At 40.1% G+C, this 27,308-nt stretch overlaps 1 protein-coding gene across 1 annotated transcript in view; it reads left to right on the top strand.

Annotated features, from left to right (window-relative positions):
• Positions 1 to 26,339, top strand: part of LOC112543192 (F-box and WD repeat domain containing protein 10B-like) — a 30,023-nt gene extending 3,684 nt beyond the window's left edge. The window contains exons 3-14 of the mRNA XM_088133466.1: positions 395 to 598; positions 1,480 to 1,607; positions 2,921 to 3,034; positions 3,578 to 3,723; positions 6,408 to 6,611; positions 6,858 to 6,979; positions 7,908 to 8,056; positions 9,999 to 10,141; positions 11,883 to 12,041; positions 20,957 to 21,228; positions 22,301 to 22,456; positions 24,812 to 26,339. Of these exons, the coding sequence (XP_087989592.1) occupies positions 395 to 598; positions 1,480 to 1,607; positions 2,921 to 3,034; positions 3,578 to 3,723; positions 6,408 to 6,611; positions 6,858 to 6,979; positions 7,908 to 8,056; positions 9,999 to 10,141; positions 11,883 to 12,041; positions 20,957 to 21,228; positions 22,301 to 22,456; positions 24,812 to 25,683 (2,669 nt within the window). The 3' untranslated portion in view covers positions 25,684 to 26,339. The remainder of the gene's footprint in view (positions 1 to 394; positions 599 to 1,479; positions 1,608 to 2,920; positions 3,035 to 3,577; positions 3,724 to 6,407; positions 6,612 to 6,857; positions 6,980 to 7,907; positions 8,057 to 9,998; positions 10,142 to 11,882; positions 12,042 to 20,956; positions 21,229 to 22,300; positions 22,457 to 24,811) is intronic.
• Positions 26,340 to 27,308: the final 969 nt, after the last annotated feature.

Genomic DNA, 27,308 nt, shown 5'->3' with positions numbered 1-27,308 from the left:
ATATAGGATGATAACAAGCGGAGGCAGATGAGGTAAATCCTGTGGATTTGGACAGTGTTTTGCAGTATTTTTCAAACTTGGCAACTTCAACTCCCAGAATTCCTCAGCCAGCATTCTGGGAGCTGAAGTCCACACATCTTAGAGTTGCCAAGTTTGAAAAAACACTGTTTTATTGGCAGAGGTTTTACAGGATGATAGCTTGCTTTCCTCCCCAGCCTCTCTTCTAAGAGGTATAGACCTATGCCGCTTTCCTCTCCTGCCCCTGGTTTACTATGCGGGCTCTGGTAGTTCATCTATGAACCACTCAGGTTTTGCCTTTGGGCTCAGGTTAATGTATTATTGCCACTGCAAATTACAGCTTGTGGCTTTGTTTTGTTTTTTATCCTTACCACAGGTCATCTCCATCTACAAAAGATTTGGTCCAAACAATCAGATATGCTCTTCAAAAAAGCACTACAAGACCTGCAAAATGATAATGACTATCTTTCAATACTGACTTTGCACCCAACCATTTCTCCTGCTTTTCCTCAGCAGTCCCCCAACAAATTCAAAGACTTCATCCGGTATCTGCCCATCCACTTATCAAAATTCATTTTGAGTAAGGATCTCATATCTCCTGAACCTTTTAGAGCTTCTCTTCTTTATGTTGTAGCCCCCAGTTGTGGGATGCTTTGCTTTCTGGAGCCTATTCAATCAACCCAGCTTCCTAATTGAGGGAAACAATTCTGAAAAGTTATTGATACTCCATGTTCCTCAAAAGTTAACAGGTATGCAGGTCGATAAACAGAGCAATCAGAGGTGGCCTGAAGACGGAAAAGCAGGGAGTGAATTGTCCAATATTTCTACCAGACCCAGAGAACTAAAAGGGCTGTCCAACACAGGGTAGTGGTGAGAGGATGAGAGGGTAGAGGATGAGAGCTTGCCAAGATGAAAATAATCCAGGTTATGTGGAGGTTTAGGAATTCTTCAGTGGACATGCCCAACTATTCAGCAAAAAGCCCTAAGATACTCTAGAATCAAGTACCATCACGGCTGACTCTGAGAAATGTGGAGTCCCAGTGTGAAGACTGTTCAGACTTGCAAGACTGATGGATACCTTCACTGGTTGCATTTGTTGTTTTAAAACTGTTGATGGCAGATGGAACCAATCTTTAATTTAGAATCTGGAGCATATTGTGTTTATCTCTGATTTGTTTTTGTCCCCATTGCTCAAAAGTCTCAGAGATCCAGAGGTAGAAGTTATGATGCAGTTTGCTGTCTGTTTAATGAACTAGCTCCCTTATCGCTCATTCATAAACCTCCACATAACCTGGAGGATTCTGCTTATAATCAAACCATTTTTAATTTATTCTAAGTAGAGAACATACTGGCAATCTGAATTACCACCCCATTCTCCTGCTGGGCTGATGGAGCCTATAGCTGATGAAATGCAGTAGCGTTTTGGTCAAAATCAATATGCTTCTTTTTCGGATTTTCCAGGAATGTTGGACCTGAAAACCTTAGCACAGTGTGCTTATGTAAGTCCACATTGGAACTTTTTGGTCAAACAACTTAAGTGTGATGTAGTAGCAAATCACGCCCTCCGAAGTCAGATTTCATTTTTCCAGGTATGTATAGGAGACTCATTTCCTCTTATCCATAGCACTGAAGTAGGTGGAGAACATTCCTTCCTTGTGATTGCTTCCAAGACCCAGAGAGCTTCCTTTCTGCTTAGAGCTATTGTCCTCTTCTTCTTCCTCCTATCTGCATCTGAGAAGGCAGCTTTTTAAGCGTGACAATTGACCAGCTTAACATCTGTAACAGCCTTCCCATGGAAACATCTGCCTGACTTAATAGGTTTATACTCTAGAAAGGGTTCAATGACTTGCTGTTCATATGAACTTTCTACTCATTTACAACATTAAATACTTGCCTTGTATTCTGGGATCTTCTGATGATCCTATTATCTAGTGTGGGTGTTTCCTTCTTCCTATTAACACTGGAAACTGTGGTTGCAGGGCTGGTTTTACCATTAGGCAAAGTGAAACAATTGCCTCAGGCAACAATCAGCTCTATCCCCTCAAATTATTATGCTCCCTTCAAGTGTGGCAGAGGGTACTGTTTTATTGCCACTCATAAAATAAGAGTCAACAGCCAGCCTAGTTGACTTTTCTATTTGGGATCTGCAAGAGGAGACAGTCTAGGATAATCCCTGTGGGACCGTTTATTTACTACTTTAGAAGAGACAGATCAGTCAAAGAAGAGCAAACTTCTTGCAATTCTGGCATACCTGTACACTGATGAAAACTTGTTTGAGGAGCAAATGAAACTAACTGGGCATGCAGACTGGTTCAGTACTGTATGAATGGAGAACAGTGAAGGCGAAGTTCTTTGGTTAGGGCGAGACACGTACCTGCCTATATTTATGTCTGGTGCAAATGGAGTTACATAAACTGATATTTATCAAGATGGGATGACCCAGGACTGTGCAAAATTCCTTTGTGCTCTTGCTTTCAACCTGGGGAAGGCATTTAATTAATGTCAGTTTATAGATTAAAAGTTGCCTATAATTTCAAGATTACATGCTCGTGGAACTTTGAACTGGCATACATTTCCCAGGAATCTGCCCATCTCTCTTACAGTAAATGTGATGTGGGAAACTTTGTGAAGCCCCAACCATACCTTATTCCTCAATGGCTTATTTTCTTGCCCTAAATTTGATGGATTGTTCCAGATGATATCATTGCTGAAATGTCCCCGCACCACTAAGTACCGTATATTGAGCAAAACCATCTCTACATCTGTTCCTTACCTTCCACAAAGAGCCCTGTACTGTACTATTGCAGCATTCTGAATTTACCATTTCAGGGACAACTTCTTTATTTAAGGAACGGAATCCTGAAAAGTATTATGGTTTTGCAATTTTGCTTATCTCTTGCAGGGATCATGTCCTAAAGGAGCAATTGCCACCTATGCCAGAATAGTAAAGGTTGCTATTCCTCAAATCACAGCAAATGGTGACATCATCCCAAGCAGAACTAAGAAGCAATTCAAGGTAGATTGTGGGTGCTTTGCATTCCTGGAATTCTATGGACTGGCCGGTGGGCAATTCCAGGACTTTATGCAGTTATCATGTATAGGTGGCAGTGCCTAGTGGATTGTGCCTGGGCTTGAGAGCTAAGCTTGGATAAACATCATTTTTACTTGCATGGGAGACCACTCCAGGGAATTCTAGGGCTGCAGACTAAATCAGGAAGTCAAAAGATATCCTGGAAGATGGCAGTGGCAAATTACTTCTGTACTGTTGCCCAGAAATGAATGAGTCCGTGCACAAGTTAGTCTCAAGGCAATGTCACCATTATTTAATTATTCATCACTGCTATGTGACAGATGGAAACTTTTGAACACAGACAGGTAGAGCTTTGCTTCCCTGGAACTATACTGTTTCTCTTTCCAAAGGAAGAAAGGTCAATGTATAATTATGGGAATATGCATATTCTTTGTTCTGGTTAAACTGCTGAGGAGGAGAAGGGGAGGGGAGAGAAAGAGATCCAGCACCACTTCTATCTATCACCATTGCTGTTTGCTTTGCTTTAAGGATTTTGACTTCCAACAAAATTCAAATCAAGACCAAAACACTGAATACTTGCAGAAAGCATACCATGGCCAAGAGACAGAGGCTGTCAAGTTAGAGGAAAGGAATATCTTCTGCAGTGGCTACAATGTTCGTATTCTAATAGACAGGTATGTGTCTGTGACAGAGAACATACATACCCTCATCCAGTTCTCATTCATCTCACCAAACCCCCACAAGAACTGCCTCACAAATATAGCCCTACAGCACATGGAACCTTTTGCGTCCAAGGAACTATCCTTCCAAGGGTCTGGGATGTGGCTGATTGATAGATTGATATGTTAAATATCTCACATTTCTTCCAAGAGCTCAAGATGGCTTATATGGAGACCTTCCTTCATTTTACCCCCACAACAGCAATCCTGTAAGGTAGATTGAGCTGAGAGAATCACCCAGTCTTAGTTCAACACCTTACTAGTACACCACACTGTCTCTCACTTGTCTTTCAGGGGCCCTTCTTGCTATGGTGATTCCATGTCAATGTGCAGCAGACAATGAACATTTTTCACCTTCCCTCTTCTTTCTCCTTCCTTCCTTTAAAATAATTAAAAAATAATAATCTGGCAACATTTTTGAAAGACAAAATGAATATAAATACTATATGTTTGTCCTTGGGTAGCTCAGCCAATTCAGTAGATGTAACTGGGAAATTACTTGTCCTGGAGCATCATATTGTCTGTCTCAACTGGTATCAAGCTTCCTTAACTCCCCTCCAATATCCACGTCTCTCAACCATGTACTGTATATTTAAAGTTTGTTTTATGCATCCCATAGATAAGGCATAGTAATTCATTTCTGGGCACATTCATTCACAAATAAGCATCCTGCTGTTTTAAAATGTGTCTTAAGGTTCTAGCAAAGAAACGATTTTGTGAAACAAGGCAAAAAGATCGGAAAGATGAGAGACCAGACAGAAAATAAACAAACTAGGAAACTGGAAATACTACTTTCTTCCTCCTTCTTTCCTGGAGCCAATATATCTCCTCCTAATAAGTTTGCAAAAAACATGTTCATTTACAAAGCCTACTTAAATCTTGCCCATCCCTGATGGTTTTTGCCCATCCCACCAGTTCTAGCAGAGTGGGTGTGCTCCAGTTCTCCTTGGTGAAGCAGTGTCACCTAGTGGGTCCCAGGAAGTATATTTTCTCTGCCATGGTGCCTGCCTTATGGAACAGCCTCCTCCCGGAGATTCCGACAGCCCTGACTCTGGTGGCCTTCTGATCCTGGCTTTTCCCTCAGACATTGGGGCCAGGATGTTGACGGAGCCCTGGCGTTTGTGTACTGCTATTTTGGTAAGGAGATTTTTTTTTTATGGATTTTTTAATTGGTTTTGATTGTGTGTTATGCTTTTACCTTTGGCTCACTGCCCTGATGTCAGCCTTGTGGGGCAGACCAAATAGGAAACACAACCAGATGAGCTAATTCTACTTCATTGTAAAGCTGCATTGACAGAACCTTGCAAGTCTGAAAGTACATTTCTCCCCCCATCTCCTTTACAGCCCGAGAAACTAGGGAGGGTCTCTTCTGAGCCTCTTGCCCTACCCAGTATCCAGCTGCGGGCTATGCTGCCTCTTATCTGACCGTTCTCTTGGCAGCATCGCTTTGCCCAGCCTCCCAAGGTCAACCCCACATGCCATTACACCAGAGTTCCATTGGTTGGATAGGCAGCCATATACATTTGTTTAATAAATAAATATAAGGAAACTGAATATCTGAGGCTTTTCTGAAATAAAGACACTGTACATCAGAGCTCCCCGTGTGGGCATATTTTGGTCTGGTGGGCATATTTGAACTTTTGAAGACATGTGATAGGCACAAAATGGTCAATATGGCCAGCCACAGTACACCTGTATGTCAGAATGCAAACAAAGCATTCAAGCACAGCAGCCCAGTATTTTATTTTCCAAGATTTTCTCTGGGGTCTATAAGGTTACGCTTAAGGTTGGTGCTCTCCTCTGCAGCCTCCTGATCTCCAATTGACTATTTTTTAATTAAAAGAATTTTAAAAGCATAGCATTAGGTACGCCAGGGAGCTTGGCAAGGAAGAAATAACATGACAAATTGTTTTCCTCTGGGCACCATTTGGGGATCCAAACTGTACATGTTTAAAGCCTATTGAAAAGGGGGGTGCTGTTTTCCTCATAAGTTTAAATGGCCTCAACCAACTGTGGTTCATCCACATCAGATCCATATCTGGGGAGAGAGGCTGAAGATAATTCTTCCTCACATTCTTTTAGGCTAGAATGCCTATACCCCCAGAGCAAATGGTTATATTCTTAAGATCAAGGAAGATTAGGAGTAGGGCTACCAGATATAGGCTATGAAAATTGAGAGCACCAGCAGATGGTAGCACAGAGATAAAGTTGTCTATACATCTGTGCTGCCATCTAGTGATTATTTCAGTATTTGCAGTTCCAGAGGCTTGATCTGAATCCTACTACTTTGTTTTGTTTTGGGTTTTGGGTTTTTATTTTTTTCCCAGCAAAATATGGAAAGTCAAATCATTCCAAGTTGTGATTCTGCTGAACTGTGACCAATCTGAAAATCTTTGGTAGAACCTGTGAAACACAGTATTTATTGTTGGTGTTTGGTGCATGCCCTTAAGGGGAGGCATTTTTCTCACAAAGGTGTTGGAGGATACATTTGGAGGCCCTGCTTGGGAGCATCTTTGTCTGGGAATGATACATTTTGGTTGTTTTGGATCCCACCAGTGGAAGCAAGGCAAGGGCAATACAGAAATTAAGTCTGTTAAAACAAATCAGGTTCCTAATTCAAGTTTTGCTTTCTATTTCAGTCGGGATTCCAACAGAGTGATTCACTACAGTGGTGGAAGCATGCTGGCCATTGGTTCTCTGGATCGAAAAGTCCGCTTTCTGGATATAGAGAAGATTAAATATGTCCCTCCTGTCCTCTCTGGTCACGCTGGTAGTATTAGAGCGTTATATCTCAGTGAACAGAAAGGATTCCTCCTGAGTGGCAGCTATGATCTCAGTATCAGGTGAGTGCTTTCGTTTTAATGCTCTGAGCCTTTCTTCACAGCAGGATGGTTTAATCTCCCTTTTTCAGAAGTTAGTTTCTGCTCTTTGGGTTGAATGGTACTGCATCAGCAACACATGGCACATGAGTATGAACTCATGTTAAAGGACAACAAGGACCAGCTCATTTTATTCTAGTTGTATTCTACCTTGTTCTAGTCCTGTTTGTAAAGTTGTCTGCTTATCATTCTCTCGAACTCCTTTTTTAGAATGTGGAACATCAAAACTGGGACATGTGTGAAAATATTTATGGGCCACAAAGGGAGCATCACTTGCTTGGATGTGTACAAGAGCAGATTTGTGTCTGGATCCAAAGATTGCTCAGCAAAATGTGAGTAGCAGCTTTAATCCTCTTTGAGAAGTAGGAAAAAAATCAATGACTTTAGCTAAAATGCTAAAGTTTGTAAAATAAGATCACTAGTAGGCTCTACGATGAAATAATGCTCACCTGATAACAGACCAGCCATGACTTTTCCCAACATAAATCAGGGGCATGTACTCAGCCCAAGAGCTACACTAGGCTTGGCGTACCATGCAGAGAACCACACTCCAAAAGTCAGTGGGGCCATATTTCCCGTTGTTTAAAAATGTTGCTTTGTTCATTTTTACTTTAAAATGGTAGTTTTTCTGGAGTTTTAGGAAGCAGCTCCTTCCACCCTCATCAGCAGAGGGTGAAATTACATTCTTGTTTTTCCAATATTATAGCACCCCCAAGAGTTAAGAAGGAAACTCAACAGCTCTTCTCTTCTCTTCTCTTCTCTTCTCTTCTCTTCTCTTCTCTTCTCTTCTCTTCTCTTCTCTTCTCTTCTCTTCTCTTCTCTTCTCTTCTCTTTTCTCTTTAGCTGAACAAAGCGGAAGAGAAAAGACATGAGATTAGGTGGGACCAAAGGCTGTGTTGCTTTTCCTTGTTCTCTGAGCAGTGGGTGAGGGGTGGGGGTTTAAGGGATACTGGTACCTTAAGCTTTGAAATATAAATTACTCTGAAGGGGGGCTGGGTGGAGAAAATGTTATGGATGCTTTGTGCTTAAGGAAGTCACTTCACCCCTTAACACTTCCCCAAGGCCCCAAATGTGAAAGGAAATTGCTTGAAAGACCCACCCTCTCTAAGTGACCGCAAAAGTTTTGCTAGCCAGAGGGAGTGTTGGAAATCAAGATTATGGTTGAAACTAACATTTGGTTTTGCAGATACATCAGTTTCTCATCTAAACAGGCTTAGAGATGTATTGAGAAATTACTATATCTTCTTGTGTTTCTTACAGTGTGGGACATGAAAACTGGGCGATGTATTAAAACCTTTACACACAAAGGTTATGTTTGGGCTGCTAAAATTAATGACACTCATATTGTGAGTTCCTGTGACAAGGGCATCGTGAAAGTGTGGCATGCTGAGTCATATGTACTAATCAAGGTATGGTTCTTCCAAAACAACATTGGGCTTGGAAAATAATCTGGCCCAATTTCTCTCACATTTAAACTAAGGGAAACAACCAGCAGTGCAATTGTAGTGAACAAGCTGGCAGGAGTAGTGGAAGAAACAGAAAAATCTAAAAATATATTTCAGGGCAAACTCCCTTTTAGGCATCAGGCCATAAATTAGATATGCCAAGGACAGATTAATCTCAGCCCTGAACCAATTCTCCACTACTGATTTAAGCATCTTCAGCCATCTTTGAAGTGGTATAAAGTCTGTCCTCATTACTGTGATTTAGCACAAGTCTGGCTGGAACATGCTATAAATCACTAATTTGAAAATAATCTTGGGATCTTGTGGTTTGTAGAGGTTTTGGAGGTTCCCATGAGAATCTAGCATTAGGCCCTTCAGAACTGTATCAACAGTTTCCTCTTTATTTCTTCCAGCAAAGGAAAAGTTCTCAAACAAGCAAACAAATGAAAAAAAAAATCCCCAAATAAACAAAAACTTGATGAGCTGATTATCAAAAACAGGTTAAAGGTTTTTGTTTTTTAAGTTTCATCTTGGACAATTAACATTTTGTAAGAGCAAAAGGTTAGCTCTTAAATTTGCAAAAAAAAAAAAAAAAAATGGGGAAAGAAAAAAGAAGAAGAAATTATCATTATCATTATCAATATTATTTCATTCCTGGATCAGAGCAGCCTGAAAACAGGCCCAAAGAGAAATCAAAAGGATTTCACTACTTTCTGTACTTTTTCTCTAACAAGTTCAGTGGTTAATATGCGAAAGTTGAGGCCACCCTGCTCCATGGAGGTACCAAGGAATGGAATGCTTCACATTTTTCTGTGCCCACCCAGCCTATCCAGAGGGCTGATTGTTCTCCACCAAGACTTGTCTTCTCGGTCATAATACTTATTTCTAAGGTATAGGTCCTTAGAAATAAGCATGTGTGAGACATCTGCTGGGGATATTTTTTTATCAGCTCTGCATATGAAAGACCATCATGATGTGATTGAGTCACTTATGGCCATTTTCGTATTACTATGTATACTTTATTATTTCATTTTAAGAGTTTACTACTGGGTTATTATCTTATTATGTCTAATATTTTTTTGTTTTGTACAGGGAATGTCCAATTAAATTTAACACACAATAAATAGTAATCATTCAAACCTTAAAAATGCTTCCTATATTCTTTTCTTTGAGTAGGAAAAAGCAATACAGTGGTACCTTGGGATACGAACTTAATCCATTCCGTGACTCTGGGCGTATCCCGAGTTGGTCGTGACCCGATGCATATTTCCCCATAGGGTTCAATGTAATTACCGTTAATCTGTTCTGGCGTCCACGGACCATGCGTCAGGGGCGGGAAAACGGCTGGGCGCCGCACGGCACCGCGGAAAAATGGCGGGGCGCCGTGCGGCGGGGCGGGAAAACGGCTGGGCGCCACGCGGCACGGTGGGAAAACGGCCACGGACCACGTGTCAGGGGCGGAAAAATGGCCATGGACCACGTGTCAGGGGCGGAAAAATGGCCGTGGACCACGTGTCAGGGGCGGAAAAATGGCCGCGGATCACATGTCAGGGTGGAAAAATGACCTACCCCAAGGCAGAGTTCGCACATCGAGGTAAATTTTGCGGCCGGAGCTGGTCGTAACCCGAAAAGTTCGTTAGTAGAGGCATTCGTATCCCGAGGTACCACTGTACTATCTTTGTTATTTTCCAATCCAACAAAGAAGCTAGCTTTAGTGATATTTTTCCTTTGGGTTTAGCAGGAGAAATCCATGGAAAGCCTTTCACACTTTTAGCTTTAATATTTATTGGCAAAACAAACAATTAGCCACAATCAAAAGATGCCTGAAAGTATATCAAAAGCCCACAAAAACAAGCCTTTCTCTCCTTTTTCTCCTTCTCCTTCTCCTTCTCCTTCTTTTTTACAGGTTTTAGAAGGTCACCTAGGTCCTGTAAAATGTTTGACATATGATGAGTGGCATCTTGTGACAGGAAGCAGTGATGGATATATCTTGGCATGGAGCATGCTGGGAAAACACAAGCGATGTTTAATGGCTTTCAGACACCCCATGTAGGTATTGTTTGGTATAAAATACATTTTGTATTTTGCGTTTCACCAATCAGTCTATTAAAGAACCAGTTTGTTCTTTGAAAGCACTGGGAGTGATATTCTGCTGGCACGAGGGAAGGTATCATCCCAGTTGCACGTCTCCATCCTGGCTGAACAGGAGATGCAGTCAAGGTCGTGTCCCAGAGACTGGAGGCTGGAACCAGATGGGAAAAACAGGAAGCGGCTCCGCTGTTAATTCAGAAGCCAGCTGATTAGAGGATTATGCCAATCCTGACTCTGAATATGGTTCTGCTGTCCCTGGAAGAGGAGGCCTGCAATCTGGGAGTGTTCCTGGACTCATCGGTCTTCTCAGAAAGCAGATGGAGGTCATGGCCAGTACATACATATTACAAAATAGATATAGATAGCTTTACTAGGAAAGCTGAGAGAGAATGTACCAGTCTCTCCTTGTCTGCCACCTCACACTTAAACAGCTCACATAACGGGGATAACTAACTGGTTTCCAAACAAGAAGGAGATAAGATTTCTCTTTTAATCTGTCATCACTTGCTTCAGCCTGGGAAGGCAATAGGTTACTGACTAGGCCCCATCTAATTTCCTCTTCTCTGCATCCCACTTCCTCATTTCTCTGATTGTTCCCTTTGTGAGTGCTTAGAATAAGATGCCACTGGAACACAGGTCTGAAACCAACATAAGTCCCTAATTCAGGCAGCTCCCTATTCAGCCCATATAATGTGTAATTAATGCCTTAATGCTCAGACTTTGTTTTGGTATTTATTTTTTCACTCTAGACATTCCAATTTTTTCTTTGGAGTTACTTTCTTAGTAGTCCAATCATTTTTCTTCTTAGAATGATTTGTGAGGACAAGTGACTTTGAACATTTTTAAGTTCAAAATACTGAGTCTGGATGGTAACCGGAGGGCTGCTCACAAAGGAAGCAAGGATGAACTTGGAAGATCAGACTTGGAAGATCAGAACTGGACTCCAAGTAGACTCTGGGCAGCTCAGAGTTATAGATGGCACCTAAAGGAATGTGAATTTTAACTGTTCACATGTGTTGTGTAGAGAGTAAGGAAGATGACTTTAACAGAGATATGCAGGTTCCATTGCCTAAGCAAAAGGTACTAAAGCATTTCTCAAGTCCAGAACATCCAGATAACAGTTGGAGGTGTCTCACATAGACCCCTATCTCAGTGAATTAGAGGATTAGCACAATCAGACTTGCAAGATTCTGTTATTATGGCCAATGTCAATAAAAGTAGTTTTAGCCATCCCGTGGAGTTGATTTCATGACCTGGTCTACCTAGTGGGGCTGACATCAATCTTGCAAGTCTGATTGTGCTATATCTCCTTCTCCTTCTGCGAATTAGGGAGGTGTCTGTGCCACCTCCAAACATTATCTGAAATTTTGCATCCATTTTATCATACAGTTGTTTGTTCTGTCTCTGTGTCATGTCTAATTAGAAGTTTTTATACTCAGCTTTGGATGAAAAGTTAAATAACCTTATGCTTGCAATGTTGAGGTCCTAGATGGCGATACTTTTTCTTTACTTTTCTCTTTGTGCTTTCAATACTTTAGGCTTTTTAAAGAATAGAATGTTGATCATTTTAATTGTATTATATAAACATTACTGCATTGAAATCTGCATTGAAATGATACAGTGTATCAAGATTTATAACATTACAATAAAAGGGAAAAAAGAATAAACCTTCTCTTTTAACTACTGATCTTGTTTGTAGGGAAGTTCTATCTCTGGCGTTTCTCTATCTCAGAGTCATCAGTGGCTGCGCTGATGGGAAGATACGCATTTTTAACTTCTTATCTGGAAACTGTCTGAGGGTTATGAGAGCAAACAGCAGAGGTGATCCAGTGTTGTCCTTCCGTATTTTAGAAAACAGGTACGTTACAAGTTTTTATTTCCTAGTTCAATAATAATAATAATGGCAATGAAATGTATTTCTGAGGAGATATGTGGGAATGCTTGAGAAACAGAGTCTTCAATTCAATTAGAGATACTTAAAAGTAACTTGATGGGTCTTACTTCTGACTAAATATGTTTAAGGTCCAGATATTAATGATGCATTGAGCCTCCTTGTAATCTTTCAAACAAAATCACTAAAGAAAAGAAATCAATGTAACTTAAACTGGGGCCTCTGAAGAACCTTTTATCTGTTCTTCTTTCTGTAAAAAGTTACAGAGTTAAATTTCCTCAATGTGAAATTGAAGGAAAGTTTGGGTTTTTCTGCTTGGACAATACCTTTTGTAACATTCACGCAGTTACCGCGGGCCTCTCACGAGTGAGGGGAAAGAAGACACCAAACTGATTCTCCTTTGAGGGGGATGAGAGCGCCCAGACCGGAGTCTGGAAACCTTTTTTATTGAGTACATCAGAGGGCTGGGTTAAGCATATATACGTCACACTACCTAATACAAGCCCATAACCATATATGGTAATACATGAAACACAAGGGATCATGTGCTCCGATTGAGCACGTGACAAGCTGCGGGGGCTTGCCTCCTGAAATTTGAGGCTTTTCCCCAGGTTGTTGCTGGTACTTTCCATGCTAGCTTCCTTGTTAGCGTACAACTGATTTTACTAGTCTGCACTAACAGAAATGCCTAGCATGTGATGGGGTGTTATAATGCAACATCTCCTCTGTTTTTATTATTTTAAAGAGCAGCTTCCTCCTCATCACTGATAAAGGTGAGTTGAGGTTTGCAAAAAAGCTGTTCAGGTGCCACTGGTTCCGTGGTTGGGAGAGGCAGGTATTTATGAGTGCAGACCATGTTGACCTGTGCTTCTATGGTACCCAGTCTGTCCTGAAAAAACCTTATAAGCCTATTAAGGACACAAGGACCAACTGTACATGCTATAATCAACAATAATAACGGTCCAGCGAGAGCGCTAACCAAGGTTGTGAGCCACGGGGAGAGATTAAACCATCCCTCAAACCATCCCTCAAACCATCCTTGTCAGTCTTCACGCTCTCGCCTGCGGGCATTCAGGCCCTCTCTCAGTTTGGTCATGGATTTTCGAACAATTCCAGAATGGTCAGCATAGAAGCAGCACTCTTCCTTCAAGGCCACACACACACACTTACCCACGTCCTTCCCAACCAGGCTGCCAGGCACTAGCTAGAGGGACGGAAGCCGCCAAGTCTAACCTATTCCTCCCCTTGGCATCGAGTTAAACAGGAGATGCCACAAAATGGGGTTCACTCATCACCCACTCAGAGCATTACAGGTTTTTTTTTAGGTATTCTTGCCAATAGGTTTGCTGTCCAGTTGACATGGAAATACAATATTTCCAGAAAACAATTTTAACACATTGAAAAATTGAGGAAATTAATATAAAAACAAATAATACAAACAACAAGGTCTGAACAATTTTCCTTCCCCAGGATCCAAAGTCTGGTAACCAAGATGTGAGCCATGACCAGCTCCATCCCTCTGGATCCTGGGAAATGTGAAAGGCTAAAATTTTAAGCTTGGCTAGTTTTGTCTCAATGTAAGACTTCTGATGAGTAACAGATGTAGTTTGATCAAGACACAGCTGGGTGACCCCAATCAACACATTAACAAAAAATGTTGATGGAATCCCACCTCACAACACAAACATCAGAGGCTTTATAGACATTTAAATCTATAATCAGATAGTACATCCCCTCATACAAGGGATTTTTGGGACGGTCTGAACAAGTGAAAGGTGGTTCTTAGGAAGGTGAACTTAAATGTAACTTTTTCTTCTGGTTACCAAGGGAATGGCATACAAGATTTTTCTTATCTCTCTCTGGAATGCAGGGCCTCACAACTGTTGCGAAAAGCTTGATACAACATTGAGCTTGTACTCGGCTAATTGCTTATTCGAAGACAATCGGGCATTCAGCAAAGAGATAAGGGGGGGGGGGAGGAAGAAACCAGTGCTCTTTACAAAGCAAAAGCAAGTTAACCCTTTAGAAATAAAATAGAGTGCACTGTTACAGGTATGGTTATACATTATGTGAAGCATATATAAAATATATAAAATTGTGTATATATAGAGTATAAAATTGTGTATCAAAATAATGCCCTACAAGGTTAAAACAACAAAAACATTGAAAGGATTTGCAGCCCTGTCCTGCTCTTAATAGTAGATAGTCAATAGCTACACGGTTTTGGAGGACTAATATCAGTCACTTCTTCATTGGTTACACCTGAAAGATTCAGGGTCATTCTCCTCTAGTTTGTCCATGGTTCAGGTTCTGGAGAAGATCCAAAGTGAAAAAACATTCCCTCCCACAAGTCATTAGTGAAATTCTTTAAAACAGTAACATCTCTTAATGTCTCTAGGCTGGAGGGTATTCCAAAGAAACAGGTAGATGTGATTCCTCCCACTGCCAAAAGTCACCCTACGCAAAAGCTGAGCTGTTCATAGCTGTTTGTGCCAATTCTACAAAAAAAAAATTGTTGTTAGAACTGTGCTGCAGAGCTTCTAGGCATTGTCCCAGCAGGAGAATTTGGATGTACTGTAGATCTTCATGCTTGGATCCTGTGGATAAAATCAAAAGGGTGGGGGGACAAAAACAAACAAACAAAAAGCAAAGGAAAACAAAGAAAGGGGGGGGGAACAAAAAAAAAAGGGAATAGAAAAGAAAAATAACCTAGCCTATTTACACAGGTTACACAGGCTTAACTTGGGAACGGTGCCACCATCTGTTTGTGTCCAGGTACACTAGATGGGGTGAAATTACATCAAGGACTGTATGTGGTCCCTTCCATCGTGGTCCCAGGGCTCCTCCTGGTTTTCCTTTTTTAACTTGATCCCCTGGTTTAATGTAATTGTGGATTCTTTGGAAACAGCATCAGTTTGTTCTAAGGCTTTAGCTATATCTGTTCTTAGTTCTGCTAGGTTTTTTAAGCCATTCGGGATTCCAATTCACATATCCTCCCCTTCCAGCTTCAGTTCCTGCTGGAGCAGAAAAAAAACTGCTCTTTCTCCTTAACTTTCCCTACATCTTCCTCTTCTGATCCATGCTTTCCTCCCTGACTTCTCTATAACTGCTTCACCCGCTCCTACAAGCTTCTAGTAGGAGCCCCATCCCATCTCTCCATGTTTTCTTTCAGCTTTCGCCACACTTGCACACGCTCCTCTCCATTCCCTACTCTCTGCCCCTGATTACTCCACAAATTCCCATTCCTGCTGTCTCCCCCACTTCTTTTCCACCTATCTTTTATTATTCGCACCTCCCCCACAGTCTTTACTTTACTTTCCTCTCCAACATTTCCAACAGCTTTCCTTGCTTCTCGCAGATCTGTTTCCAAAGTGGCCAAGTCTAATGGGTATGTTACAGATGCTGCTCCCAGGTTCAGCCTATGGTCACTCAAACACACACTCACAGCCTGTTGAGGCACGCGGATCTTGTCAGCCCCCTTTGCTTTCTACCTGGATTTCCAGATAGGTGCGGCTGGAGCAGACAGACACACAGCCCTGGTCAACAGCGGGGAAATAATTGGGGAAACACACAAATCACTTCCAACCAAGCACTGGGGCACAAGAGGTTCTTTATAATACACAGAGATCCAGACAATCAGCATTTGCATTTTCATAGGCTAGTTTTAATAACAATTCATTACGAGCGTCCTCATTGTCAATCTGACACTCAATGGCTAATTGGAGACGGCTAAGAAATTCGGAATAATTTTCAGTAGATCCCTGCATGATTTTTGAAAAGGATTGTGTGGGGGTAGCTGAGGAATCATCAACTTTCCACAATGCAGATACAGCTGCTTGTGAAACCAAGGGAAATGAAGCCCTTGGAGAGTTGATTTGAGCGGCAGCAGTTGTAAAAATTCCTTGTCCCAGCAAGTGATCATTGGTTACATTTGCAGGGAAACCATCCTGCACAATAAGGGCAATTTGTTTTTGATATTCTGACCACCACACAACATACTGAGCAGGAGTTAAAATCATATTACACAGCATTTGCCAATCAAAAATCATCATGTCAGAAGAATTTGCAAGTGTTAGAAACAAGCCCATAGAATAGCGAGATTGTAAGCCATAAGTAGTTACAGCAGTTTTAATATCCTTTACAACTTTATAAGACAAAGGAGCAAACACTTGGGTAGGAGGGTTATTGGGGTTGTTGGGATCGGGAATATATGAGACAGGGAAGGCAGCACAAGATTGCATATCCTCCAAATCTAATTCCCCTCTAGCACAAGCCTCTATCATGGCGCGTACCAGGGGTCCAGCAGTTGGAGTTGCCGGAGGAGGGAAAAGTTCCTCATCCCTTTCCTTTGTTGTTAGAGGGAGAGGGGGGGGCGATGGTGAATGGCCCTCGTAAAGAGGAGGCGCCGTGATTTCAGCAGCAGCCATCCTCGGCTCCCCATTGTAAACTTCCAGAGCTTCTAAAAGAATACGGCAGGAGACAATAATTTTGCTGTGGAGCTTTTGGTGGCTCATCTAAATACTTCAAAATCTTTCTCCACAATGTGGCTTTTGTTGACCCGGTCTCAGGATAGACCGGACATTTGAGCCAGACATATTTTAGCAGTCCAGCTAGCCTTTTTTGCTTAATTGGAGGCAATGGGGTGCCTCGATTAGAAAGAATAATGTTAGAGGCCTTGAGAAGGTTTCCAAGTTCATGGAGGTGCACAATCTGGGACTTGGACAACCCACCTCCCATACTTACGAGGGGGCCGGCAGGCGGCTGGGATGCGTTGAGCCCGTTCTCGGGCGTAAGCACCAGAGGTCTCAGGCAGAGGGAGAAGGGGCCTTGAGAAGGTTTCCAAGTTCGTGGAGGTACGCAACCTGGGGCTTGGACAACCCGCCTCTGATACCTACGAGAGAGCCGGCAGGCAGCTGGGACGCATCGAGCCCTTTTCCCGGGCGTGAGTATCGGAGGTCTCAGGCGGAGGGCGATGGACGATTACCCAGTTATTGGGGATCACGTCGGGGTCACCAGTTGTAACATTCACGCAGTTACCGCGGGCCTCTCACGAGTGAGGGGAAAGAAGACACCAAACTGATTCTCCTTTGAGGGGGATGAGAGCGCCCAGACCGGAGTCTGGAAACCTTTTTTATTGAGTACATCAGAGGGCTGGGTTAAGCATATATACATCACACTACCTAATACAAGCCCATAACCATATATGGTAATACATGAAACACAAGGGATCATGTGCTCCGATTGAGCACGTGACAAGCTGCGGGGGCTTGCCTCCTGAAATTTGAGGCTTTTCCCCAGGTTGTTGCTGGTACTTTCCATGCTAGCTTCCTTGTTAGCGTACAACTGATTTTACTAGTCTGCACTAACAGAAATGCCTAGCATGTGATGGGGTGTTATAATGCAACACCTTTTACAGAATTTCAAGAGTAGCTGTTGTTCCGTTCAACAGCTTTTATTTTCAAAGCAAAAACTGAAATTTCTGAATTCTTGAATCCTCCCTTCATTGTATTGTTTTCTCAGACAGCATCAGACCCCCTTGATTGTTTTTCTTGGAAATAAAGAGAGAGAAAAATTAGATTGCATGTCAAACTAAATTAAAAATACAACTCTGCCTTTAACAAAATTGATGATGCATGTAGCTTGGATAGCCTCTGTGATGGTGCAGCAATATTACACTAATTAATATGAACGGCCTTCTGATATCATTTCTTTGTGTTTAGAGCTTACAAATACCCATGCTAAGCTTACATATTTACATTTAATGTGCATAATATTGAAAATGCAGCTCTGAGGAAAGCTACTTAGGACCAATTTAACTACAGGTCTTCAAATCTTCCTGGGTTTCAGATCTTTGGGACAGGACTTTCCATTCCACCAACAGCTGAAGTATATTTGGTGAGCAGAAGGTTATAGGCTTTCCAGGCTTTGGTGTTCGCTGATTAGGACATGAGAAGGATGCCCCCTGTCCCCACTGTTACTTATTTTAGCTCTTGAAGTATTGTATAGAGACAGAAGACAAGATGAGAGAACTGCTGGAGAGAATATTAAAATAGAAATATATTAAGGGCATTTGCTGATCATTTGGTGATAATTTTGGAAGATCCTTTGGAAGGAATAGAAATATTAATGGAAAAATTAAAGGATTTTGGTTAGCTGGATTTAAAATTAATAATGTGGAAAAGAAGATGTTAACACAAAATATGAGGATGGAAGAGCAAAAAGAACTGATGGAAAAAAACTGACTGTATTACCTAGAATGATGGTTTTGTTTCAAGCAATGCCTATTTTGAGAACTGAAGTATCATTTAAGCAATGGAAGAAAGATACAGTATATCTAGGTTCATATGGTGGGATGCAGGGGCACAGTGGCTTAATGGGACTGGAAGTTGCTGGCCAGAAATGGTTGACACTTCAGCAGTTCGAACCCAAGCTCCACACGTTGGGGTGAGCTCCTGTCTTGTGCTCTTCGATCCTGCCCACCTAGCAGCTCAAAAGCATAAGCGAGTAGATAAATAGGTACTCTCACCCGGTAGGAGGAAAAACACTGGCAGCGCCTTGCATGGGAAAATGGGAATTGGTTGCCAGTTGCTGGACGCAATGCAATGGAAGAGACTTCGATTTCCTCTGACCGCCAGCTGGTCTCTGCCCTAGGAAGGAGGCAATGGCAAACCACTTCCGAAAAAACCTTGCCAGGAAAACTGCAGGGACTCACCCAGGCAGTCTTCACAGAATCGGTCACAATTGAAAGTGGATTAAAAAAAAAAAAGTTTGTATGGTGAGAGATAAAACCAAGAGTTAAATTTAAAATGCTTCAGGATGCAAAGGAGTGGTGGTGGTGGTGGTGGTGGTGGGGGGACTGGAGGACTGGGACTGCCTGATCTGAAATTGTAGTTTGCAGCCTGATGTTTGGTTTGGATGAAAGAATGGGTGTTGCTGAGAAATAAGAGAATTTTAGAATTAGAAGAGCATGACCTGAGATTTGGATGGCATGGTTTTTTATAGTATGATAAGGTTAATGTAGATTTTAAAAATCATTATGTTAGAAGTGCCATATTGAAAATATGGAATAGATACAAACCCAGGCTGTCCCTAAAAATACCTTTGTGGATCTCAGCACAAGAAGCATTTTATAGAAAAGAAACAGCAGGCAAAGAAAAATGATTAACATAGCAAAAGTTGTTAGAACAAGAACATGGAGAATATAAAGAGCAATTGACCACAGAGAGATTTCATTTCCAATGGTTTTCACATGTACAGTTAAGAGAAAGATTTAAAGTAGATAAAAGGACATTTGGAATTGAATATAAGTCAGAATTTGAAACTGAATTATGTGCAAAAGATGAACATGTAATTGCTAAAATGTATAACCTTTTACTGAAATTTGAAACAGTAGAACAAGTTAAAGAGTGTATGATAAAATGGACTAAAAACTTTGGTTACAATATACAGATGGATCAAAGGGAAATTATGTGGTAAAGGATTGAAGTTCACATTATGTTACAATTTAAAAGAGAATTTTTTATAAAATGATGTACTGTTGGTATATGACACCAGAAAAACTTTCTAGAATGTATAAAGGTACTTCAGAATGATGTTGGAAATGTGGAAAACATGAACGGTTATTTTATCATGCCTGATGGACTTGTAAAAAAGCTAGAAAATTTTGGGTTCAAATACACATAGTGACAAAGAATTTAAAAGATTCATATTCAACTGAAACCAGAACTTTTTGTTGTTGGGACTAATGGATAGACAACTAGAAAAGACCTATGAAGATTGTTTTTGTGTATGGTAATTGCAGTAAGATTATTACATGCACGAAGATGGAAAGATTCTGAAATATCCACAATGGAGGAATGGTTGGTGAAAATTACAGAATTTGCAGAAATGGCAACACTGATTAAGGAAAAGACAATAACTATATTTGTCAGTGACTGGAAACCCTTTATGGACTTTTTGCTGAAAATGGAAAAAAAATATACTTGTGATTTTTGGGTCTGATGATTAGAAAGGGTAGAATATGGAAAGAAGGGAGCCACGATATAACTGCATAGAGGATAACATGTAAATGCACTTATAACTGGTGTAAAGAAGATCAGAGCCCACTTCTTTACATCTCCTTTTTCTTTTCTTTTCTTTTTCTTTCTTGTCTTTTTCTCTTTTCTTTCTTACTTATTCACTTATCACTTTTCTTTACTTTTTTCTTTAAATTTGTATTGTTTTTAATCTATAAAAAATTTCTTCAATAAAATTAATTTTAAAAAGGGAATAAAAATTCCCTCATTAGGGAGCCTAATTAGATGATTATCTGATAACTTTTGACACCAAAGCCTGAAGTCTACCAAGCTAATCTGTTTTATCTGTTGCTACTATTGTTTTGAGCTAGCTCATATAGCAATCTGGCTTTTATGTACTCATTTTGTAGCTGCCATACGGGACAATTTGTGGAAAAGTGAGCTGTAAATTAATTCCTAGCTAAATAATCAGAATTGCAGCAGCAGATGGAAAGATTAGCCCTTTCTTCCACTGTTTTCCTAGAAAAATCAGTCATCCAAAGCTAAATACTGCAAGGAAACTCCTGCCATTGCCAGCCTGAAATTTCCTCTCTGTGCAAAGAACAGCTTCCAGAAACATTTTTCATTCAGATTGTGACAAGGAAGGAAAGGAAGGAAAGACCCTCACTTCATTCTGCGGTGACCAGCCTCCCCTTCTAGTGGCTATTATTATTGCTGTTCTTCTGATTTTAAATAATCTGTATTGGGCCCTCATTTCAGGGAAGGGCAGTTGTGTCAGCAACCTGAAGCCATGCTATTAAGGACCATTTCCTTGAACCAATGGACAGATTTCATCATGTTTTCTCACTCGTCCAATTTCTTCCCTAGATTACTGATCAATGCAGAAGGGAGTGTTGTCTTGTTCCAGTTTGAAGAAGTAGAATGGGACCATAATCAGACTTCTGAAAGAAAAGCTAACAAAACAGACATAAGCAAATTTAATGACTTACCAACCCGAATAAAGGCTTCTCCATATTCACAATCTGAGCGGGAAAAACGAACCAGAAAGAAGAATTGGAAACTATACAGCGAACCCGATGATACGGTGCTGTCCTATTACATTTCCCAGCATTCCACAAGATTATCCAGAGGTGCTCCAGGTATGGACATGTGTGTGTGTGTTTGTGTGTTAGGAAGTGAATCTGGCAAGAGGAATCCCTTCTCCCAACAGTCTTCTCAGGATGAACAGATGGTAGTGAATGGCTCAGTCAACAGGTCGCTTTTTCTTCAGATCAGTAAGATAAATACCATCTACTAATGTGTAGTGTGTATTTTGTACACTTCACTTAGAAGGAAATGAAACAGTGATATCATTTCCCTGACTCTTCATCATCTCATGTTAAAGTGAGAAGTACACTCAAGTTCAGGACATAAACACTGAACTAGAGTGATCAAATAATCACACTGTTACTCGTGCTTTTTTTTTTTTTCCCGCTAGCCTGTGGCAATACAAATTCTTTCCAGCCTGTGAATCAGTTCTGAGTGAGTACAAGTAGGGTGCTGCAGTTGCTGGATATTTTTGGACAATTGCTGAGTCTGCAGAAATAAGCAGAATTATTCTTAAGATTTAATGTACTCTGTAAAGTCCCGTTATTTATATCAAATATTCCATTTAATTCTCATGGAGGTATTTCAGTAAGTTTTAATAGGTGACAATGGAATTGTAAGAGGGACTAGAGGTGCTGCCAGAGAGCTTCTTAGGGCTATCAGTCAAATTATTATATAGGTATTCTGTTTTGTTGTACCTTAATGTATTTTTAATGGAAAAAAACAGACATGGTGAGTTAAGATAGATTCCAAGCAAAAGATACGAAACCTATGTTTCCTCTTCCATAAAATTCTGCAGTGAAACAGAATAACTGCATGATAAAAGCCTCATCTGCAAACATTGTGAGTTATCTGTTCCCATTTCTTTCAAGATTGAAAATGTCTGATCATGCTTTTCTCCCAAGGAATTTGATATTTTTTAAAAGTTTCCATATTAAGGATCTTTATGCACACAAAGATGCCTTGGATGTGTAGTCTCATTGCTCTACAAAATTCCACTCCCCTTGTGGAATAAACCCTCTAACTTAGGGATTGCAGCCTTATGAGGCCATATTTATTTCAAATAGGTCCATGAAGTTCTGACTCATGGCACTTTGGACTGCTAACCATTTCTTTCTCTTCTAGCTCTCCTTTACGAAATGGTGAAGATCCCTTTTCCCCGGAAGAGGGAGAATATGGCAGCCGCAGAACTGCATCCATATGAAAAGCACAGACTCTCTTTACTTGCCCATCAAACCTTAAAAGAACAGCAATCTTTAACAATATTCAAAGGTCCTTCTGGTAAAGAACTTTTGCATATTATATTTGAAAGTAATGACTGCTACTGGTATCAGCTTTAGACCACTAGAGATAATTAGTATATTAAAAGAATAAATTGCAAACTCCCTAATTTATAAGGAAAACTATAAAAAGTTACAAAAATAGACAAACTTTCAAGATCTCCCAATTTCTTAACAAGGTAGGATGTTCTAAAAAAGGAATTGGGAGGAAATAAAAATGAGAAGAATGGCTTGAAGTCTGCACAGACTCACCTGATTTTCCTAAATCAAAAGAAATGAGAAAAGGTGACTATTCTCCTCCATGTATTTATAAACCATAAGTTAGGATTCCTGAGTATGCAAAGCCAAATTATTAATTATTCAGCTACTGATGGAAAATATCCTTAAACAAGCAGGGGATGTTAAGTACCCTGTCCTAACTTGCTGGTGGAAGTTGGAGGCTTTCATCAAAATGATGAAAGTACTGTTGCACCATCATGGCACATGTTCCACTCCTTTCATATATGCATGCAACAGAAATACAAAAAGGGTAGAAATTGCAAAGCAACAGTGTAATTCTGCTTGCATCTTGTCCCCTTTTTTCCATCCCTGCAGACTGCTGCTTGATTGCTACTAATTATTGTTTCATGACTGCTGCTGCTTGCCCTTTATGTATGACTGGAGCATTGCTTCCTGCTAAGTTAACTGAGGTAACTTCAGGAAAGCATATAAGGAAGCCAGTTACTAGTTTACAATGGTTTCAATTACTGTATATTCTCAGTAGAAATTAATCAACCCAGCTGCTAATGTGATGACATTGATGGGCAAGATGCAGAGCTGATTCTGCAGTAGTGCAAAAACCCTATATAGAAATGCCCTGAAATAGAAAATAGATAAATAAAACATCACCAAGCAGCAAATGAAATATATTTGAGCAAAAACAGAAAGAAGTTGCATTCTTTCTCTCCATCCCCTTCCATTTAGATTCACATTGTTCCCATTCAATGCTCAACAAACCATTCAATCCAAACAGATATTGAAGCCTTTCCTGCACCCAAGATCTTATACTGTAAATGAGAGGAAAACTTTTAGAATTATATAATTCTATACTTATATCTGTTTCAAATCTTTCTTAGTGCCTCACCTACCTTTGCAGTGATTGTGATTATAAGAAATTCAGTATTCTTTTTTACAACACTAAGGACAGAATTTGGTGCAAGAATAGCACATTGTATTTAAAAGTGACTATAGATGCACTTACAAAATTACAAAAGAAATAAAGAGCCCTGTTGAATGTCTGCCTGGCTTCCACAAGGCTTAAAGCTTTCCACCTTCACCAAAGAAGAAAACTTGACTGTTTAGACTGATCTATTATGACATACACATAATATAATTCAGGCTTAAGACAAACTGTAAACTGCCATATGGGGACTATTGTTGACCACTGCATTAAGAATCAAGCCAACTTACTTTAAACTGCTTATTGCACGGCACTTTATCTTAGGCAGATTGTGGTACTATGCTAATATCAATTAGTACTGCTTTTACAGATAGCTTTCAGAATTTGACGAACAGCCTCTTAGTTGCCTCTAGGCAAAATTGAGTGGGTAGGTAGGGAGAAGGAAAGAAAGAGGGGATTGGCAAGTTCATTCTTTACAAATGAAATGGTGGATATTCACCATGATCTAATGTGTGCTCATGTTCAACAAGCTTACTTTAAGTAAGTGCTCCTTGACTGCAACTCTGGTTTGCAAAACCCCACCCTCCAAAAAGTAGATATTTGGGGAAAATGTTAGGAGAGCAAGAGAAGTATCTACTAGTATTGGAGTGGGTGAATTTGGTGCACCATATTCCTTGCATTTCCCCCTCCATAACTATGAGAATTGTTTGCTACTAGTAGAGAATTCTGTAGCAATTCATTGCCTTGCCAAGTATCAGCCCAAATGCAGCCATTCAGTAGGCCCTGGGGCAGGGTGAATTATGATTTGTTCCCTGATATTGGATCCCTGTCTTATTGTGATTGGGTTTTATTTTTGTTCTTTTCTGACACTGTATATTATTCTTTATGATTTATTTCTGTATTTATTTTTATTATCATCATCTGATGGTTTTATATCCTCTGAGTCTCAGTGATTGAGATGGCATACAAGTTCATTGAATTAATGAATCAAACTGGGTGTCCTGGATTTCTCAATAATAAAGCTCAATAAGCTTCTGATTTTTTAAATTCTGTAGGCACCTCCCTATGTCAGTTTTTGAAGAACAGGTTGAGGGGCCCTCTGCTGAGTTGTCCCTGATTTCTGTTCTGATGATATCAGTAGCTAGTTCTTTAGGTTTTAAACTCCTCTCTCTCTCTCTCTTTTTCTTTTTAAAACAGATGATGACTTAGTATCAGAAGCTCCACCCCCTTCTTCATTTGGCCAGAATACCAAGGCTTTGTTAAATCACGTAAAGAAGAAATATCCTGTTGGTCCCATATTTAATGATCATATACTCCTCACTGTCAGTACAATGCACCATGCCTACCAACATGATAATGTTAGTGCCAATATGGCATACAACATGAAAATTACAGATGCTTGGGAACCTGTTCACCCCAAGAAAGAACAGCACAAATCATCTCTATCTCTATCTCTATCTCCTCAAAGTTCAAAGCAAAAGACAACAGATCCATCAGCTGAGATGAAACAACTAAAGGCTTCTGGTGGCACTTTAGGTATGGAAAGGATTTCCTCACCTTATGAAACCAAAATACTACAGCTCAACACAAAGAACTCTTTGCTTGGGGGTAATGTGAAATCCTTCATTCCTCCCCCCACTATCACACGTTCCAAGTCCTGCAGCAGCTTGTCAGGAAGGAAAGCTTATCGTAAGATCCCATCTCCTGCCGCTGAGAGTACCATCATTGGTCATTTTACAAGCTCAGCTGAATCCATCAAAATACCGCGGATGAAGATTGGCCAGCCTGACGCAGACACAACTTCACGGCGAAGAAAAGTCTTACATGCCCATATCCCAAATCCTTATCGGTACAATTCTGGGTTCCAACTTCTGACAACGCAACAAATGAAAGAGTATGAAGAAGCTAAGATAGCAGAGTATCAGGCAACCAAAACAAAAGTTATTGCAAACAGAGAAAAAGTGTGTAAAAATGCTTGGGTGAGGAAAATTAAAGGTCTTCCTATAGATGACTTCACTAAGGAGGGCAGAGTTGCTGCTCCTGAACTTGGAGATAATGTTTTTATTTGAGACTAACTTATCAATACAGCTGATAAACCTTGACAAACAAATACAAAGTGCTGGGCCTGGCAGATTTGGTGCGTGTGCATCTTTGCCCTATCTCCCTCTTTTGGGAGATGGTGACAAATTGCATCTAGCTATTAGACCTTCTTCATTGTCAAAAGTGGGATTCTGGGGTACTTTCCCTCCCTTCCCCAAAATAATTCCAGTTTGCAACATTTGTAGATTTAAAGTGCTCCTGTTCTGTTCAGAAAGGTTTATTAACAAGATTTATGATGATACTGTTTATAAATTTTGCTTCAGAAATGTTATGTGTGCATTCCTTGAAATGTATTACTTAGCTGATATCTTAATGTAACTGTTTCACTGTGTAGTTATAAAAGTTATCACAAGTTATATGTTTATAAAAATAATTTTAAAAGCTTGTAAGTAGTTGTATTTCTGTTTTGTACTGTACCTTCTTACAGAGTAAGTAATTTATTTTTTTTTACAGATTTTGTTCTTACCTGCAAAATAGACTACAGATCAGATCAAATACAATGGTAATTTTCTACATTTGAGATCTGAAATTATCCTGGCTGGGAGAATATTAGGAGATTTCTTTTGTTATAGTAGGGCTTAGCAATCCATCCTTTGCAACTCCCTTTTATATACAACTAGCAATAGTGAGACTGCAAGTTGAAATTAAACTGTGCAGATTTATTCCACTGTGGATTTCTTTTGCAACCTTAACAAACGTACCAGCTGACTATTCTACTCATGACTAAACAATATTATGTGTTATAATTAAAATGTAATTTAATTTATTAACTTGTATTTAAATATGTTGACATGCCTCGATACTGTACATCTAATAATACAGACATGCAAAGATAAAAGCTACTGAGAGAAAATCTAATATACCCACAAGATCATTTCCCTGTCATTAAACCATATGAAAGATAGAATAGAGAAATAGATGATTGATAGATAGATAGATAGATAGATAGATAGATAGATAGATAGATAGATAGATAGATATCTCACATTGATTTGGACAGTAGCACTTTATCTGTCTGACTCCATTTGTTCATTGACACAGATGTTTAAATAGCAGGTTTTGTTTGCTAGCTTTTTACTCATGATGTCATGAGGAGTAGATCCATAGGCATTTCTCTACATTAGAGAGAAATGCCCAGTTGATTTTATCCATTTCTATGAGTAACATGCACCTTCTTCTAACAATAGTCCAAAAGTGAAATTGATAATGTTGCAACTTAGAAACACATTGTTCTTATCAGCTCATGGAAGCCATGCTTTCCTCAAATGACCTTCATAAAAGCAGCCAGAAGGGAGAGGAAAAAACATCATTTGGGGATTTGTTATTAATAATAAGACCTTGTTTTAGACTACTGCAACGTGCACTGCATTGGGCTGCTTTTAAAGACCATTCAGAAACTGCAGTTGTTTTAAAGTGCAGTGGCCCATGTGTTAGCTGCTGTTCACTGATGGGAGCAAATTAAACCAGTTCTATGATAAAATCAACTCAGCATTCCTGCACTGGTTGCCAATAGGCTTTCAGTTGCAATTTAAAGTACTGGCACTAAACTAGCAAGCCTTCATGGCTTGGCACCCAATTATTTCCCTACATTGAT

This window comes from Python bivittatus, unplaced genomic scaffold (genome assembly GCF_059951505.1).
Source record: "Python bivittatus isolate LINGU-HERP-01145 unplaced genomic scaffold, Pbiv_v1 ctg000080_np1212, whole genome shotgun sequence".
Lineage (NCBI taxonomy): Eukaryota > Metazoa > Chordata > Lepidosauria > Squamata > Pythonidae > Python > Python bivittatus.
The sequence above is the reverse complement of the archived record's forward strand: the minus strand, read 5'-3'. Positions and strand labels throughout refer to the sequence as shown.